Below are 16,961 nucleotides of genomic sequence, written 5' to 3'. Positions count from 1 at the left end.
ACACTGTGTGCTGCAATTAGTTTATTTCAAGTTGAGTGAAGCTGCTCAGATGTTTCCTTTTACACTGTATAATTTTTTCATTGACAGCTGACACTTTGTTATGTTTTCAGCAAGGCTCTAGCATCAGTCAGAAACACCTGGCCAGACTCAATGTCATCAATGCTTTTCTGAGTCAGGCAAGCCTTGATGAGCCCCTCGTAATGCTCAGTCATTGCTTCAGACGACACCAGGTACTTTCGAAGGTCTGTTTTTCCTCGTAATGCTGAAGCTTCTGTTCAGCAACTGGCCGATTCACAACTGGCGTCGACCAATTATTTTGACACCAGCAATTCAAACAAGCTCGATTATTTGGACTACCTAGAGGCCCATAAATTTGAAGTATAAGTACGGCCGAAATATTGGACGCCTTAAGTTACGCTATTCTATATAATTCGGACTCCACCTGCACGACTGCGTTTTATATTGACCGCCGTGTTGAGCGGAAATAGCAATATTTTGGTGTTGATACGTCGCTGGCATCGCCGCAGCTTGGTGGTCGGCCATGTTGCCGACACCTCCTGGAAACCGAAACTTGCGAAGCCTAGTTAATCCAGCACCGACCGCGCCCAAACCGTCGGGCAAGCGAACTCCGGCAAGCCATTCGGGAGTGCATTCGGGTTGGCTCCACACGTCCAGCATTTATTCATTGACGTGTTAACTAGCGACACGGTCGCGGCGACGTTGTTTAAGCGGCGCCGACTACACCCTCGATGTCTTCGCTGACAAGGAGTGACTGTATCAAAAAAAAGAAAAGAAAACTGCCGTCATTCGGTTATGATAGTGCGGTCGATTCGTGCGCGGCGATTTTTTAGCGATACATTCCGCTCGATTCTACATGCCACCCTTATCATCCGCCATTATCTGTCGGCTGATACCATATAATGCAAGCGCAAGGAGTGGCAGCGGAAAAAGCATCGCTACAAAATCGCGGTCCTGTGGCCAAAGGTTGAAGATTCGGTGCATGCATGAATTGTACTTTCGTCTTTTTGTGGCGACAGCATAACAGTGGTACAGATACGGACTGACGAGATCGTAGGCAAGCGTACGTGCGCGCAGGACCGCGTTGACAAACTTCGTTTTTTTTTTTTTGGACGATCCGTTTCCGGGATGCTTTCACTTTCGCGACATTTCACGCGACTAGCACTGCACACGTCGACGGATCATTGCATTCCTGGCACACTACCAAGTATGCCGACGCTGACGCTAGTGATGCGAAATCCCGCGAAAGGTGAACGTATCCCCAAAAGTGGTCAACCGAGAATAATGGCTTTTTTAGCCACTGGCGGAATATATTGGGTTATTTTCTGGCAAATTTGGATATATCCGACTCCCAATTTGGACTTTTAGGCAGTCCCCATCGAGCCCGAATCATCGCGGTCGCCATTCGATTTATGAAGCCGCTTTAGTCACGCGCGCTACGCACGTCTGCGGGCCACTGCGGCCACACACGTAATGCGCAGGCGCTAATTTTGGCGCACTTCGGTGCAAAATCGTGTATTTTTTTATCAGGATGGCGCAGCAAATCTCGTATGGCGCGATCTGGCGCATTTGGCGCAGGAGTGGGAGCACTGCTGATGGTATCTCTACCGAATCAAATGGTTTTTCATAATCTATGAAAGCCATATAGAGAGGTTGATTGTACTCCGCAGATTTCTCGATTACCTGATTGATGACATGAATATGGTCCATCGTAGAATATCCCTCCCTGATGCCAGCCTGTTCTCTTGATTGGCTGAAGTCAAGTGTTGCACTGATTCTATTGGAAATTATCTTGGTGAATATTTTGTACAATACTGAAAGCAAGCTAATGGGTCTATAGTTCTTCAATTTTTTTAACGCCTCCTTCTTATGAATTAGTATAATGTTGGTGTTCTTCCAGCTCTCTGGTACACTTGAAGTCGTGAGGCATTGCGTATAAAGAGCCGCAAGCTTTTCAACCATGATATCTCCTCCATCTTTGATTAAATGGATTCCATGTTCTCCAGCAGCTTTTCCCCTGGTCATGTCTTGTAAGGCCCTTCTAACTTCATCGCTAGTTATAGAAGGAGCCTCTGTATCCTGTTCATCACTACTTCGAATGAAAGCTGCTCTGGGCACTGTACAGGTCAGTATAGAATTCTTCTGCTGCTTTTACTATGTCATTGAAATTGCTGATGATATTACCCTGCTTATCTTTCAGTGCATACATCTTGTCCTATGCCAAGTTTTACAGCGTAAGCTGTTATGGGCTCATTCCAATAGCTGTTTCGGTTCGCAATGGTGTCCATCGCCACTGCCGCCGCCGGCGTACGGTGAACGTAACCGCTATTGCTGGAAATGCAAAAAAAGTACCCGGTTCCAGCCGGGATAAATAGGCTGATGATGATGATGCTGTTCTCTATGCTGTATGCATGATTCCAAAGAATGTATACACTGTTCGCTTCACTTTGCTGAGTGCTTGTAGCCTCTGCCTTATGGGGCTATGAGTCATTGCATTTTTTTGCTTGCTTAAGGAGGTATGAGCTGCTGATGATGATAGTTTTCTGTCGACAGACGCGAGAAACATCCCAGGATCCTAGCCATAGACAGCTTCGCTGTAATAGTGGATCTTTGTTTTGCGGGAACCTTTATTTATTGCATAGAAAGTTTTGCTTTCCAGCTTTCCTCCAAAATACAGAAGTACTATCCCAACTTTACAGAAGGTGGGCTATCGTAAGGCCAATGTGCGCAAGACAAAAGAACCGCGCATCACGCAACTCGATCACCGCTTCACGCATAGCCGACACCGACAGTGAAGAGCAGGTGGCTGTTTTATTGTCAGGTTTGGCGTGATTTGCCACCTATCAGATTTTGAAATCTGGAGCGTCATGGCTCCGACCCAATGAAGCAGCAGTGGTTAAGCCTAATGACATAGATAGTATGGCCGAGACAAAAGTTTGCCTCTGGCAGATATGCTAATGCACTGCAAGTTGTCACGGAGTGTTTGCCACTAATATGTTAGTACCGGTGACTCATCAGTGATCTGCCTTGAGATCACACGTGCCGATTACATTCACGGCTGTTGAAACAGCAGGAAGTTCGTCGCCACGTATCCAACACAATCTGTGTGCCTATTGGCGGCTAAGGAGCCCGATATCTTCACACGTTTTTGCACTTTACGAAATATGCGCTACTTTGTTGCTGTTGCCTTTGTATGGCATCGCAATATCATTTTGATTAGTCCCATCGCCCCGGGCGAACCTTGTAGTGACAGAGGCGGACCTGGTTGACATGGAGCCATTCGTTCAGGCGCTGTGCGTGTGATTCCTGCATCGGGCCAATGTCAGGGAGCGCTCGCATTGACAAAGTCCGCTACCACGTCAGCCAGCGTGGCCCACCCGTGACGTGCTCAGTGCTCCTCTTGTGCAAAAAAAATCACAGCATATCCACGGGTGAATGATGATGAGTGGGCGAAGCTCCGGAGGGAATCATCGGATCTCCCGCTTAAGGGGATGCTAGCACAAACGCGTTAGAAACGTGCAGTACTCTCTAGTAAGGGGGAGCGGCCACAGCGTCTTACGCAGCCATTTACACATGCCGGAACGTGCACCGCGTTTGCCGACGCCATCACATGACTGCTGAGAGAGTATACCCCCCGTATTCATAAACGCTCCTCGACTTGAACTTGACTTGCCACCGCTTTGGGCAGCGCGTTCGAAACGTGTTGAAGGTAAGGCGGAGAGGCCTCAGCGTCTTACACCAGCTTCTTACACGGGCCGTAACGCGCTAGCACAAACGCGTTAGAAACGCGGCCTTTCGTTAATGTTGGGTATTTATTGCCATCGTGGTGCGTGTGTCCATGTCCGCTTCGTGGCGTAGTGGGCTAACGCCGCGCGCTCGGAAGCGAGAGGTCCCTGGTTCGATTCCGCGCTACGGACACAACTTCGGAATATTTTTTTCTCGTTTTTCTCAGACTGGTTACACACTACTGGTTACACACTACTACTACGACGACGGGGACGGAACGGGTGCCGCTATAAGGAGCTTCGCCCCTAAAAAACAAAGTGAAATGCTCGCTTGGGCGGCATCGAGCCTGAGGGGGTTCCACGGCACACGTGACAAAAGGCAATGCACTGGTCTCTGCACCGAATATATTGAATATTCAAAATAACGAATTGTAGATACTATTCGATTCAGTGATATTCGATATTCGCACACCCTTGCTATAAAGTCATAAGTAGCCACATCGTGTTCCAGCTTTCCTGTCATTCACGTACGACTTCCACTGAGGACTATGGCGATGTGGACTCTGCTGCTGCGCGTCGGTTGGCCGCTAGCACCATTCTTGCACTTTTGCAGTGCTCCTCGCTCGCTGAGCTTGTCAAAAGAGTTGTCAAAATTAACCGATGCGCGGGCTAAATACCCCCTAATTAATGAGCTTGATTCCATTAAATAATGCATTCACCTGCCGGGACTAGAGGACAATTCCAAATTATCAGATTTTGAGAATTAACGATGGTCAAATTAACAAGCTTTTACTGTATTCCACATCAAAGCAACAAAAAAAGCAATGAGTGCACTTACAGCTGTGTTGCTGCCTCGAACTGACCAGGTGGGAACGTGAGTGGGACACGTCCCCGCTGGAAGTGGTCTGGGAAAAACACTTCCGGGTCCAGTCGTGGCACTGGCCACGGTGAAGCGTGGACTTTGCCAGAGGCTGCGGCGGAAGGCCTCTGCGGGGCACGACGATCAAGCTCGGCATGCAAATCCAATCCGTCCCTGCAAATGCACCAGCAATGTTCTCAGCAGGAATCCACAGGACGTAGGGATTTCTCAGTGAAAGGAAAATTCAATTTCTGCAGCGAAAGGCTACAAAGAGAGACAATTCGGCCCCTCAAAAAAATTAATTGATGGGGTTTAAGAGGAAGCTTTAACTCAGGAGGCTTCATATCTAAATACAGTAAAACCTCGTTAATTCGGATTTCACGGGACCGAAAGAAATGGCCGAATTACCCGAAGTGTTGAATTATCGAGGGTATCCAGAAAACAATAAGCAAATGCTGACTACGTCAACACGCTTTTATTTAGTGAATGAACCAGCAAATCCTGTTGCTATTTTGCACAAAAGCAGAATGGAAGCTGAAATTTTTGTCCTCTCGTTACTCACTGACTCTCGTAGCGGCAATCGAGGCCTCGCGACTTCACAGCACGGCCGCGGCGTGCGCCTTCATTTGCAACACGCTTTGCACTACTGCGCGCACATCCCGATTATGTTTCCACCAGTGAGGTGATCGATAACAGATCAGGCGTCTATCGCGATGTAGCCGGTGCTACTCATCCTCTAAAGCTTTGCACCGAGCAAAAACGAGACAACCGTTGCGGAGAAAACCGCAGCCGCTATCGACACGATTATGGACGGCGACTTTTCGGAGTTGAAGGCACACGGCCGACACATGCACCGAGTCGGAATGGAACTGCCATTCGCTGCAACAACTGCAGACGAAACCGTGGCCGCTATCGACGCGATCATGGGATGGCGACTACGCAGTTATGAAAGCCCGCGGTCAACGCGGTGTTATGCGCGACAGTAGCACAGGAATAAGGCTTTAAAGGCACAAATTGGAACGAAGAATTCCGGCATTGCTGTCATTCACATACGATTTCCGCTACGACTATGGCGATGCGAACTCCGCCGCTTCGTTTCGGTTGGACCGCAGTGCTGTTTTTGCTCTTTTGCGTCGCACATTTGCGGTGCTTCTCACTCGCCAAGCTCCGAAAGTTGTCCGAATTAACCTATGTGCGGCCAAATATGTCCGAATGAACGAGAGTTTGATTGCATTGAACAATGCATACGCCGGCCGGGACCAGAGGACGAGTCCGAATTATCCGATTTTCCAAATTAACGAGGTTTTACTGTACATGCGACTGGAGAAAAAAGCTTTTATTTTGGCACTCAATGCACCGAATTTGATGAAGTTTGTTGCATTTAATAGAAAAAGTTAAGATCTAGTGACTAGGAAGCAGAATTTTCATCTAGGCCATCAATATTTGAATAAAAGCTGTTAAAAATAGTAAATTTAGATGCTTTAGCGAATGAGATTTACAGAACTGCGATACTATCAGTTTTTGGTGCAGAGTTACGGATTTGTGAACTTCGTCCTCCTATCTTTTTTACACATACAGTCGAGCACCTCTACAATGAACACCTTTATTACGAAAAAAGCACTGTGGTATCACTCCCACGCAAATTGCCATTTTGCTTCATGCTGATCATGTTTTCTTTCGTTTTTTGCTGCTGTCCCCCCCCCCCCTCATGTAATGCCCCTCAAGGGGCCTTTAAGGATCTAATAAATGATGATGAAATGACCGGTATAACAAAGGAATTATTCTGCCCCAGTTCTATTGTGAGCTTTGCCGTGCGTGACCCTTTACAATGAAGGGACCTGTGTAACGAATTATTTCGGAGGCCCCCAAGTGCTTCGTTATAACGGCATTTGACTGTACCAATTTGTTGGCAACTTTTCTAAATAATCCCAGGCCCCAAATCAAAATTTCGCTTCCTACAATCACTAGAATTTACCTTTCTCTCTCAAATCCAACAAATTTAATTCAAATTGGTGGAAGTGTTGTTTCATAAAAGCGTTTCTTCATTTTACATGTATTTGAATAAGCGGCATTGGAATTGGCCTCGACCTAAAGCGTCCTCTTAGCATGCCAAACCAACAAAGAGACTAACAGAAAATGTAGTGCAGGGCTTCAGGCTAATTTTGACTGCCTGGTCCTGTGTTATGCAAACATTCTCGTGTTCCTTTTTTTTTTTTGCTTTCGTCGTTGGTTCACACGAAGCTGGCGTCCTGCTATCGCCAAGATCGGACACTCAGAGGGACGAACAACAAATTCACGGACTCTCACAATAAGAATCCTCACATACTACAGCCTTTATGGTTTTTTTTTTTTTTAACATGAAGCCATGTTGCAGTGTACGTGTGTTTTTGCATTCTATGCCCACTGCAATATGACTACTAGGCCAGAAAGGTAGCCTGCAATCCCATGCTCAGCGGAGAATGCTCCTTTCTCGAAATGATGGCAATGAAGAGAGCTCTGCTCATCTCGCATTGCAACATGGTTGGGTGACAAGCTCATTCTCGGGGCAAAAAATCATGTGCTGGTTATTCAATGAAAAACGCATACATCTCCCTTCACAGGTTTCATTAAACATTTGAGAGTTTCCTTAAATTTATGCTCGCCATTGAGTCACTTCTCGAGCACATAAACTGAACACAGCCCTGCGCCCAATTCTTTGTTGATATGAGTAAGTAAAACCTCGGTGATACGAATCTCGCGGGGTTGCGTGAAATATTCGTATCACCCGAAATTCGTATCATCAAAACATACACAATATCAAGAAAAATGAATTTATTTTTACCAGAAAAAAATTCTAATAGTGGAATCCCATTGATACCTTCCTCGCAGCTGCGTTTTCCCGGCTGCTACGTCGCGTTTTCGCGGTCCCGACCTAAATCCCATTGACTTCCATGTATAGTCGAATCTCGGTAATTCGAACTCGCAGGGGCCCAAAAATTTGTTCGAATTAAAAGGACTTATTTTTGAAATATTCGTGCACCATAGCACGATGTACGAACGGTGCGATTCGTGAAATATCGCGGCGCGCAAGCACATATTGAGCGAGGGCCACGAAACTGCCCGCGCTTGCTTCGCGATAACGGCTGAAAACGAAACTTCAGGGAGCTGGCGGCGCACGCACGGCGAGAGAGCGAGATTGTGGTTGTGAAGAGGCGACACGGCGACGGGCGCGCGCGGGGACCGTCGCAGGTGAGGAAGGAGGAGGGCGGCAGGGAAGCGGTTTGGCCTCCCCTCGCCCTTCCTCTCAACACCCTCGTAGCCCCCCTCCCCTTCGACTGTCTCCGTGCGCGTCCGCCGCTCCCGCCGGCCCGGCGCCGCTTAGCCCGCTCCCTGAAGTTTCGGCTTCTGTCGTTGAAGCGAGCGTTCGCCGAACTGGGCCTCCGCCGTTGCTTCGCTCTGCGCTGCAGCGACCATATTTTAGTACACTCTAGAGGAGACGTCGGCACGTACACACGTGTTCCAGCGCCACGCAGAAACGGCGACCTTGGCGTGACGCCGCGGTTCTTTTTTTACTCCGCGCGGTGTTGAGGGTCTCGCCTAAGCTTTTGCTCTCTGGCGGTGTCGGAGCAATGCCGGTCGGAGGCGCCGCCACGTGATTTGGCGCGCTGCTGAAAGCATTGTCGGTGCGCGGTGTAAGTTGCAACAAGCGACCAGCACGTTGCAGATACGACGCACCTGCGCGGGTGCCGTTACTGCCATATCCTGAAAGCGATCTGCGACGTGCGCGTAGTGCGCGCCCGCGCGGACCTTATCGTCAAAATGATCTGCGATGTTGACAAAGTGAGCCTAGTGCCAGTTGCTTCGTATGCGCTGTGCCTTCGACGTTTAGTTCGCGTTGAAGCGAGAGGCAGCGCAAAGGTCAATTCGCTCGCTGCTGCTGCTGCGTTTCCGTTGCTTCACCTTTCGGGCGAAACTGCGTCTTTTTTTTTTTTTCCTCTTTTTTTTTCGCGGTCCTTTGAAAAACGTATCAACGGGACGTTTTCTTCTTGTCCAAATCGTCAACGATCGCCTTCTGAAAGGCGTATAAGTGCGCGCACTTGATCTTGGGAATGTTTTCGCACGCCACTGAACGCCTGAGCACGTCGAGTGCAGGGAGCGTTTTGACCGTCGGGGCTGCGCCTCGGTCGTCGTTGCAGCAGCAGTCCTCGTTTGCTTTCTCGCTAAGCATCAGCACAGCCGGGCTCGACTGGCGCGCGCGCTCGCTTCTTACGGCCTTCTCACCCGTCGGGGAAACAATGGGAGAGTTTCTCAACACGTTTCGCCTCCCGTCGGCGGTAGGGGCGCTGCGACCCTGACCCTGCTCCGCGTACATGCGCTTGCCTTCGCGCTCGCACGATCGTTTTCCCGCGCATTTTATTCGGTGCTCTGTCAGTGTCGTTCAGTATGAAGTAATTTGTGGGCTCCGCGACCAGAAGGACACTAATAAAGTCCGTCCGTCCGTCCGTCCGTCCGTCCTGAAGACGGTCGTACAACGCCTGTAGTACGCGCGGCCACAGCCAAGACTTGGCGCCGTTCATTGCAGATCGGTATATAACTGCTGTGTGATAGTGTATTGCTGTCTTCCGTATTGCAAGTCGCGTTCCGGGAAAACACCCGGTGTTTCTTTTCACCGGTTCTCAAGCAATGAGTTTCAAGCCCGAGTTTCTAGCGCTTTTGGACAAGATATTTGGACAAGATAGCATCAACTAATAAAGGGGAATTATAAGATGGACATAACAAAGATCATAGCCTTCTCCTCCGGATGCGCTTACTCGGCAAATACATAATTTCACTATAACTCCTTTTTCCTCACGCAGCAACTCTTTTAACTATTCTTTTTTTACGCGCACAGTAGTGGACTGGAACCAGCTAAAAAAATGACGTCGTCTCTGCGCCAACATTAACTTCTTTTTTATCATGTTTACAGTGACATTATTTTGTTTGTGCCATGTTTGCGGTGACAGTGTTTTACTTCTTTAGAGTAACGTTGCGTGTGCCCAACCTGTACGCTTTGTATTTATTCAAATAACAGTTTTCTTTATTACCGTGTGCATTTTCTGTACATAACAATGTATTCGTTATGCTTGTACCACCCTGCTAAAATCACCGCATGGTGATTGCAGTATTTATAAAATAAAAATAAATAAATAGCGTTTTTTTTTTCTCGATAAACCCTCCGAACACCTGCCACGCAGGAATGAACTAGAAGTACTCGAAAGAGCAGTGCAGCCCTATTTACAACGCGCTCCCATCTTGAGCTGCCCTGAAGGTGTTGACGACAGTAATGCGATACGATCCGCAAATCTAATTACCGAGAAGTTTCTGAGAATACTCCTTGTAAATCAGTCAAACCAACTGACTGAAGAAAACAACAAGCCTTCGGCCTATATGTACACAAGCCGCCAAGGAAACCCTTCATATTGTAATTGTGAATAAGACACATTTGTGAGCTACTGTGCCCGCAAGAGTTTTCGCCTGAAAGTATGGCAACCATTGTAAGTGCCATACGAGCAATACATATTTATTTTCTTTCCTCAAAATGCATTTGATGGCGGAGAGCTGTTCTCCCGGCGCATGCATCCCCAGTGAATTTAAAGAAGCTTGATGTATTAATACAGTTACACTGCATCCATTTATAAGAAGCCTAGATGAACCATTTACGAGTCCTCTACAATTAGGTGACTTGTTCTTGAATGCACGGTGAGGTAAGAAGTGCGCCCGACCCAATCTTCCAGCGTTGCGCGCCTGCACAGATCGGCTGGGAGCAGCTGAGCAAGAGGGTGGGGTCGCAGCGCCCCCCTCCAAGCAGCGGCGATAGGCATGAACTAGCCCCAATGCGAAGGCCGTAAGAAGCAAACGCGCGCGCCAGTCGAGCCCGGCCGTGGCATCGGCTAGGCTGTGATGTGGTCCGGTCCGCTCGACGTGGGGACCAATGGGAGATTGCGCAGCCGCGTGACGTAGTCGGTTGCGTGGCGACTATGGATCCCGCCCAGATCCCGCTGTGCCGGTGGCCCCGCTGGCTCGTCCGCTGCCGCTGTTGCTCACGCGTTCGTATGATCCGTAGCGGCGCGGCAACACGTTCGGAGCAGCCGATTTTTTTCCTATTGTGAGCAATGTATTTCGGCCGGGGAATGTTACGAATTCGTATCACCGGGGTTTTACTGTAATTGGTGAGCGACTGATATTCCTTATTTTACAATAAACGTCACCTGATACTTAAAAAGCACCTAAGAAAGCATCAAGCTACTTTAATTACAGCCAATTCGCACAAATACCAACTCCCGAAGACCACAGATATTTGATTATCCATAGCTCCAACTATCCGAAATCGAACAAAGTGTGGCCCAAAACAGAATTATGAGTTCTTGTACAAACAACTACATAAATAAGAGAATTTCACATCTTCCATTGTGCAACTCAAAAGCACACGAGTTGCACACCAACTTCTGACCACTAATGCCAGAGCCAGTAATACACGACTAACCTCACAGTGCCATTTCATGGCAGTGCCTCTCCATGTACGTAAATGTCTGGCTAGTAAAACACTGACCCAATGGGATTACCTACACATCATGTACACATTATCGCCAGCCATTTTTGGTCATGTCACTCTGTTCTGGGAAGACGAAATGCTTGAATTAAGTAGCTCTCAATTGCACTGAAAACCTAGCTGGCCAATGATTTCCAGTTCTATTCGAAACAACCAGAACACTGAATGTTCCGTTCAAATTACTGCGAGTCAAAAGCATATTACAAGCAAGGAAAGTAGCCAATCAGTTTCTGGTTTGTAATTTAAAAAGCAGGGCAAACCTGCACACAGGGGCATAGAACTCACCCTGTTCCAGGTGTCAATAGCTGGGCGTCTCCCTCACCTGCCTCGTGAGTCAGCAGGTATGTTCCTGGTGCCAACCTGCACACAGGGTGCACCAGATTCACGCCACGGTGTCACTAGTGTCTGGTGATGGTGCATATACAGACAACAAACTGTGGACCAGGCAAGGACTGCTTTGATATGATGAGTTACGTGTTGTGGCTTGCAGGTGCAAGCACACACGGAGCAAAAGCGCTGATGAGAGACTGACAGCTCATTGCTGATAATGACACCATTTGTTCAAAATTTGACTTTTTGCAAGAACCGGCAGCTGAGATTACTTTGCAAGATTCGCAGCCTGCTGGCAGAAAGAATGGCACCTCTCATTTATGGTGGCCATAGTCTGCAGAGTTGCCCTGGACCTACATTAATTCGAAGCCACCAGTGCTGCCATTTTGATTATCTCGGATCCTTAAACCTGTATTCCCACATGCCGATCTGCTGACAGCTGTAGCCAGCCAAACCACCGTGGCCAATGTGTGTTCTGAAACGCTAGGCTTAGCTGCTTCGACATTCACTACCAAGCTTCCAGCTGTTTGGTGCCATATTTTTCGTTCAAAGCATTCAGCCCTGTCAGCTATGGCACCGATTCACCCTTCGTCATCCTCACAGGGCTCACAATAGTAAGCATGCAATTTTTTTTTCTCCATATTTTGATTAGCCCCCCCTGAGGAGGCTGCCCTAGGTCTGCCCCTGCTAGGGAGTCCAAGAAATCGGACGTTGACTGTAAATAGCATCCTTGTATATACTGCACTGTTTCGGTGTTGCAATATTTTTGCTAAAAGTGTTCCTTGCTAACCAAAGTGGTGCTGTGGGCAGGGAAGCTGAAAGCAATAAATCAAATGAAATCCTAATTTCCACCATGCACATTACAGACAGAGGACAACGGGAAAAAAGCTGCCAGTAGGCAGCTTGATGAGTCTGCAACCCCACGTAATGAACGAAATTTGGAGAACAGCAATGAAAACACAGCCAATAAACAAATGCAAACACTTGATCAGTGGAGTTACACACTATCTTATGAAAATGCAGCACAGCCAGACTAGAACAAACAAAAATATGGCAAGTGATAGGGTCCGCACCCTGTCCTATCGCTTGTTTTCGTCCATGCCTCCAATGAGGCTGTTTTCATAAGATGAACATACACCAACTTCTCAACTTACAGGTTCTCTCTGGACTACTTGGAATTTTAATACAGGTGCAGAGGCTGTACTATTAGCACTGCACTGTCTGCGCCACCATGGAAAGCTGCTTGTGACTGTGTGCACTGTGCTTCTAAGCTGCAGGGAAGGTTTCTTATGAAAGGGCATGGACCCAAAAGATCAACTCACCCATGCAGTTGGTCAGCCAGTGCATTTATTGGGCCAAAGAGGGTGCTGACCCTGCAAAGCACGAATTCATAGGCTCAGCACTGTATTCTTACACTGCGCCCGGATCACACAGTCTCAAGCAGAACACTGTCACGTGCAAGTGACGGGTGGAGGCAGTAAGGGCGGCCAGTGAGCCCCAACGGAAGGCACAACTAGGCAGTGATGGTGGCAACCCTTCAAGGCACAAGATACCGTGCAAGCATAGTGGTGCTTCTTACATGGCGGGACAACTTAAATAAGAAAGGATTCAGTGAAATCGGATAGCATCAGCAAAGGCAAGGCAACACATCGCTGAGCATCACTAACACCAACCATGACGCGTAATCACAACGGAAAAGCATCTATCTACACACCATTCATCATGGATTCCATCAACAACACATGCAATTAACTGACACAGAGTAATCTCCCATTCTGCACCCCTTACCACACAAATAATCAGATTCTGTTGCCTTCCTTTTTATTGTGAACAAGGGACACGTAGCAGCGCCAAAAAATCAATTACAATAAAACCTTGTTAATACGTACCCACTTAAGTAATTACAGTTGAAATATAGTCGCGATGAATTCCCCTCCCTGTCGCCATTGAACCTAATGTATTGGCTGACCACTGAAGCCGTAGTCGCTTAACGCATGCCAAACAGTTAGTGTATAGTACTTACTTCATTTTTTGTCGCGTACAAGCTTGGAAGCGGCTCAATGTCATGCACGCAGAAGTCGCTTAAAACATGCCAAATGGTTAGTGCATAGTATTTACTTCATTTTTCGTTGTGTACAAGCATGGACTCGGCGAGATGTAGTGCGCACAGACCATAGATAGCAGAACTCCGGCACATGAACCTTTCCCAGAATGCAGTTGCCACCGAAAGTGACGTCAAAACATAGTAAGCCATGACACGTTTCCTGCTCGCATAGCTTCTAGCACTTTCACGTCTTCGTCATAGATGACGTCGTGGATAGCGGCCCTTCTGTATCCATAGCAGCCCTTCTGTATTCACAGCAGCTAGTGCATTGACCGTCATGGAGTTCATAGAGAAGTGGGGATGGATAGAGAAACTGCCTAGCAGCTTTGCCGAGCTTGAGGATGCTGTCATCACTACAAGGCCGCTACAGCGACAAGTCAAAATCGCGGATCTTTTTGCTGCCTGCTTGCAAATAAAACTTGTCTGCGTGTCTGCTGATCAAGATTTACCATGTCTTTTTGGCCGATAGGTATACAGCCGCTCATCTGCCATTGTCGGTTAATAACAGTGGACTCGCAAAAATTCAAACTCTGATAATTAAAACAAATTGTCAAATTTTTGGTTGGCCCGCTACGTTTTTCATGTACATTAAAGCCGCATAATTCAAACTGCGCCATTGCGTTATTTCGATTAATTCATACTTTTTGCTTGTCCGTGCCGGAAAACATCTGCCACCTTTGTCGCTTCTTGCTAAACATTTGCGTTATTATATCATTAACAGTCGCAAATAAAGCCAATTGCCTGCCTATATGTGTCAAAGAGGCCAAACTAGCCAAACCGTGTGCACTAACAATCGTGTGTTGCTCGAGAATTAAAAAAAGAACACCGAGATGACTGGACCGCAGGCGCGACATGTACGAAAAATGGCACGCTTGACCCTCGGCTAACTCGGCACACCAATGCGTTTTATCGTTCCATCACCGCCTACGCCGCCGTTCGCATCATGCCGCCTCGAGGGCAGTATCGAAGTTCTTCCGTAAAGGAGAAACTGGCGGCAATAGAATTTGATGATGGAGTGAAAGCACTAAAATATGGGATATTGCGGAGCACACTGACGACCATACCTGCCAACCTCACATGAAAATTCGGGAGACCACCGCGCGAGGGGGGGGGAGGAATCAAAAAAGTTTTCACTCCCCCCCAAAAAAAAATTGCCGCTGTGTGAAACGGCGCACGTGGTACAGAGTCCATACTTGTCACGACTCCGCGAATTGACAAAGCACAGAAACAAAGCACAGTCGCAGGCTTTCACTCGCACATACAGCATACGGGGCATGGGGACAATGTTTTCGCCCTTGGACTTCATACAGAACATCGCGGCACTACGACAGCAGAAATGCGCCTGGAGTAACAATATATCCCACTCATACGCTTGCACGTGACCCGCGTTCACCGAGGGAAACATCACAAATTTTTTTTTAATTGCTAACCGAACGAACAGCTGCGTCTTATACACCAGTGCGACTTATATACAGTAAAAGCTCGTTAATTCGGATTTCACGGGACCGAAAAAAATGTCCGAATTAACCGAATGTCGAATTATCGAGGGTATCAAGAAAACAACAAACAAATGCTTACTACGTCTACACGCTCTTATTTGCAGTATGAATCAGCAAATTCTGTTTCTATTTTGCATAAACACAATGCGGAAACTGCAATTCTCGTCATCTTGCGACTGATTAGAGCTCGCAGCGGCGAAGGTCTCACGACTTCCTTCACATCGCGGCCACGGCACGCGTCTTCATCTGAGACGCGCTTTTCACTAGCGCGCGCACATCCCGTTTATTTTTTCACCAATGTCACCGGGTCGCCGCCCATCGCGATGTAGACGGTGCGCTTCTTCCTTTTCACAACCACAATCTCTCTCTCTCTCTTTATCCTCGACAGCTTTGCACTGAGTAAAAACGAAATTATTCCTTGCAGCAACCGCGGCCGCTGTCAACGCGATCATGCACGGCGACCTTGCGGTTCTGAAGGCGCGCAGCCGACGCACGCAGAGTCAAACCGGAACTACCGTTTGCTGCAACTGCGGACGAAACCGCTGTCGATACCGATGCGATCATGCATGGCGACTACCGAGTTATGAAAGCACGTGGCTGACGTGCGTACCGAGTCAAAACGAAACTACTGTTTGCCGCAACCGCGGTGGACGGAATCGCGGCCGCTATCGAGACAATCATGGATGGTGACTACGTAGTCATGAAGGCACGCGGCCAACGCGGTGCTATGTGCGGCGGTAAACGCAAAGCTTTAAAGGCACAAATAGGCACGAAGCCTTCCAGCATTGTTGTCATTCCAGTACGATTTTTAGTGATGACTACAGTGATGCGAATTCTGTCGCTTCGTTTCGGTGGACGCTAACATTGTTTTGGCGCGAACCATTCATGTTTCGGAGGGTGGCATGGCTTACAGAGCTATGGGCGGGGACCATTCTTGTTCAGAGGGGCGGAAGGGCAATGGCGGGACAGAGGCGCACGAGGCTGGCGATGCGGAGAAGGATGGAAAACAACGTGCGGCTAAAGCCCGTACATAAAAAAGTAGCGTCACGCTTTAAAGAATGCCGCCGCCTCCTCGCACATCCTGTCCGAGGCCGACGCCGCGTTGGTATTGGCCTAATGGCATCACGTGGACCGCCGAGCCGCCGGACGCTGGCTGCGTTTGTTTACGATCACGCTCCGTCGCCATTTTCGCTTGATAAGCGTCTACCGACTGGCGAGGAGCGCACGTTGGTACCGCTGCTCTTCCTTGTTGTTTAAGTTTGAGAATGCGTTAAACTAAGTTTTGTGGCAAGTGCTGACGTCGCTTCAAGGCATTTTCCATAACCATGGCTTGCTGCGCCTTTGGATGCCAAAATACTTCTAGCAAAGGCAAGCGACTCTTCTCGATACCGTCCGGTAAGCGCGACGGGTTAAGAAGAAAGACGTGGATTCATCGAATTGGCAGGAAGAACTTCAGACCAACACCCTCCACACGACTATGCGAGGTAAGTTGCGAGTATGTGTACTTTGGTGCATTTGGACGTGTATTCGGCGCGCTTAATCGTTTTGTACGCCTACAGGCTTGCATGCGCGGGCACGCGAGCCTTCGCGCGTGCTTAGAAGATTGGGAAGCGCGCATGTTGACGGCTTTGTATCTTGTAATGCCATATCGAACCTTCGGTGCAGCGGTTGTTTGTGCCCTCTGCCAGCCTTTTTGCATCATAGCTGATACGCGTCGCGAATTCACATGGTATGGACGGTGCGGATTATTTAGGTTACCGAGGGCTTGCTGGAGGCCAAGATGTTGACATTCGATCACAAACTTATTATTTACACCAATTCGCAAGAAGATCTTGCGACACACGCTTGACAAATGTTA

General features: G+C 48.2%; 1 protein-coding gene across 6 annotated transcripts in view; it reads right to left on the bottom strand.

Annotated features, from left to right (window-relative positions):
• Positions 1 to 16,961, bottom strand: part of LOC119440036 (uncharacterized) — a 120,077-nt gene that overhangs the window by 17,787 nt on the left and 85,329 nt on the right. For all 6 annotated transcript variants that reach the window (XM_049661322.1, XM_049661320.1, XM_049661325.1 and 3 more), the window contains exons 14-16: positions 12,823 to 12,873; positions 11,456 to 11,530; positions 4,582 to 4,776 (exon numbers count right to left, since the gene is read on the bottom strand). In XM_049661322.1, coding sequence (XP_049517279.1) covers positions 4,582 to 4,776; positions 11,456 to 11,530; positions 12,823 to 12,873 — 321 coding nt within the window. The remainder of the gene's footprint in view (positions 1 to 4,581; positions 4,777 to 11,455; positions 11,531 to 12,822; positions 12,874 to 16,961) is intronic.

Source organism: Dermacentor silvarum, chromosome 2 (assembly GCF_013339745.2).
Source record: "Dermacentor silvarum isolate Dsil-2018 chromosome 2, BIME_Dsil_1.4, whole genome shotgun sequence".
NCBI classification, from domain to species: Eukaryota; Metazoa; Arthropoda; class Arachnida; order Ixodida; family Ixodidae; genus Dermacentor; species Dermacentor silvarum.
The sequence above is the reverse complement of the archived record's forward strand: the minus strand, read 5'-3'. Positions and strand labels throughout refer to the sequence as shown.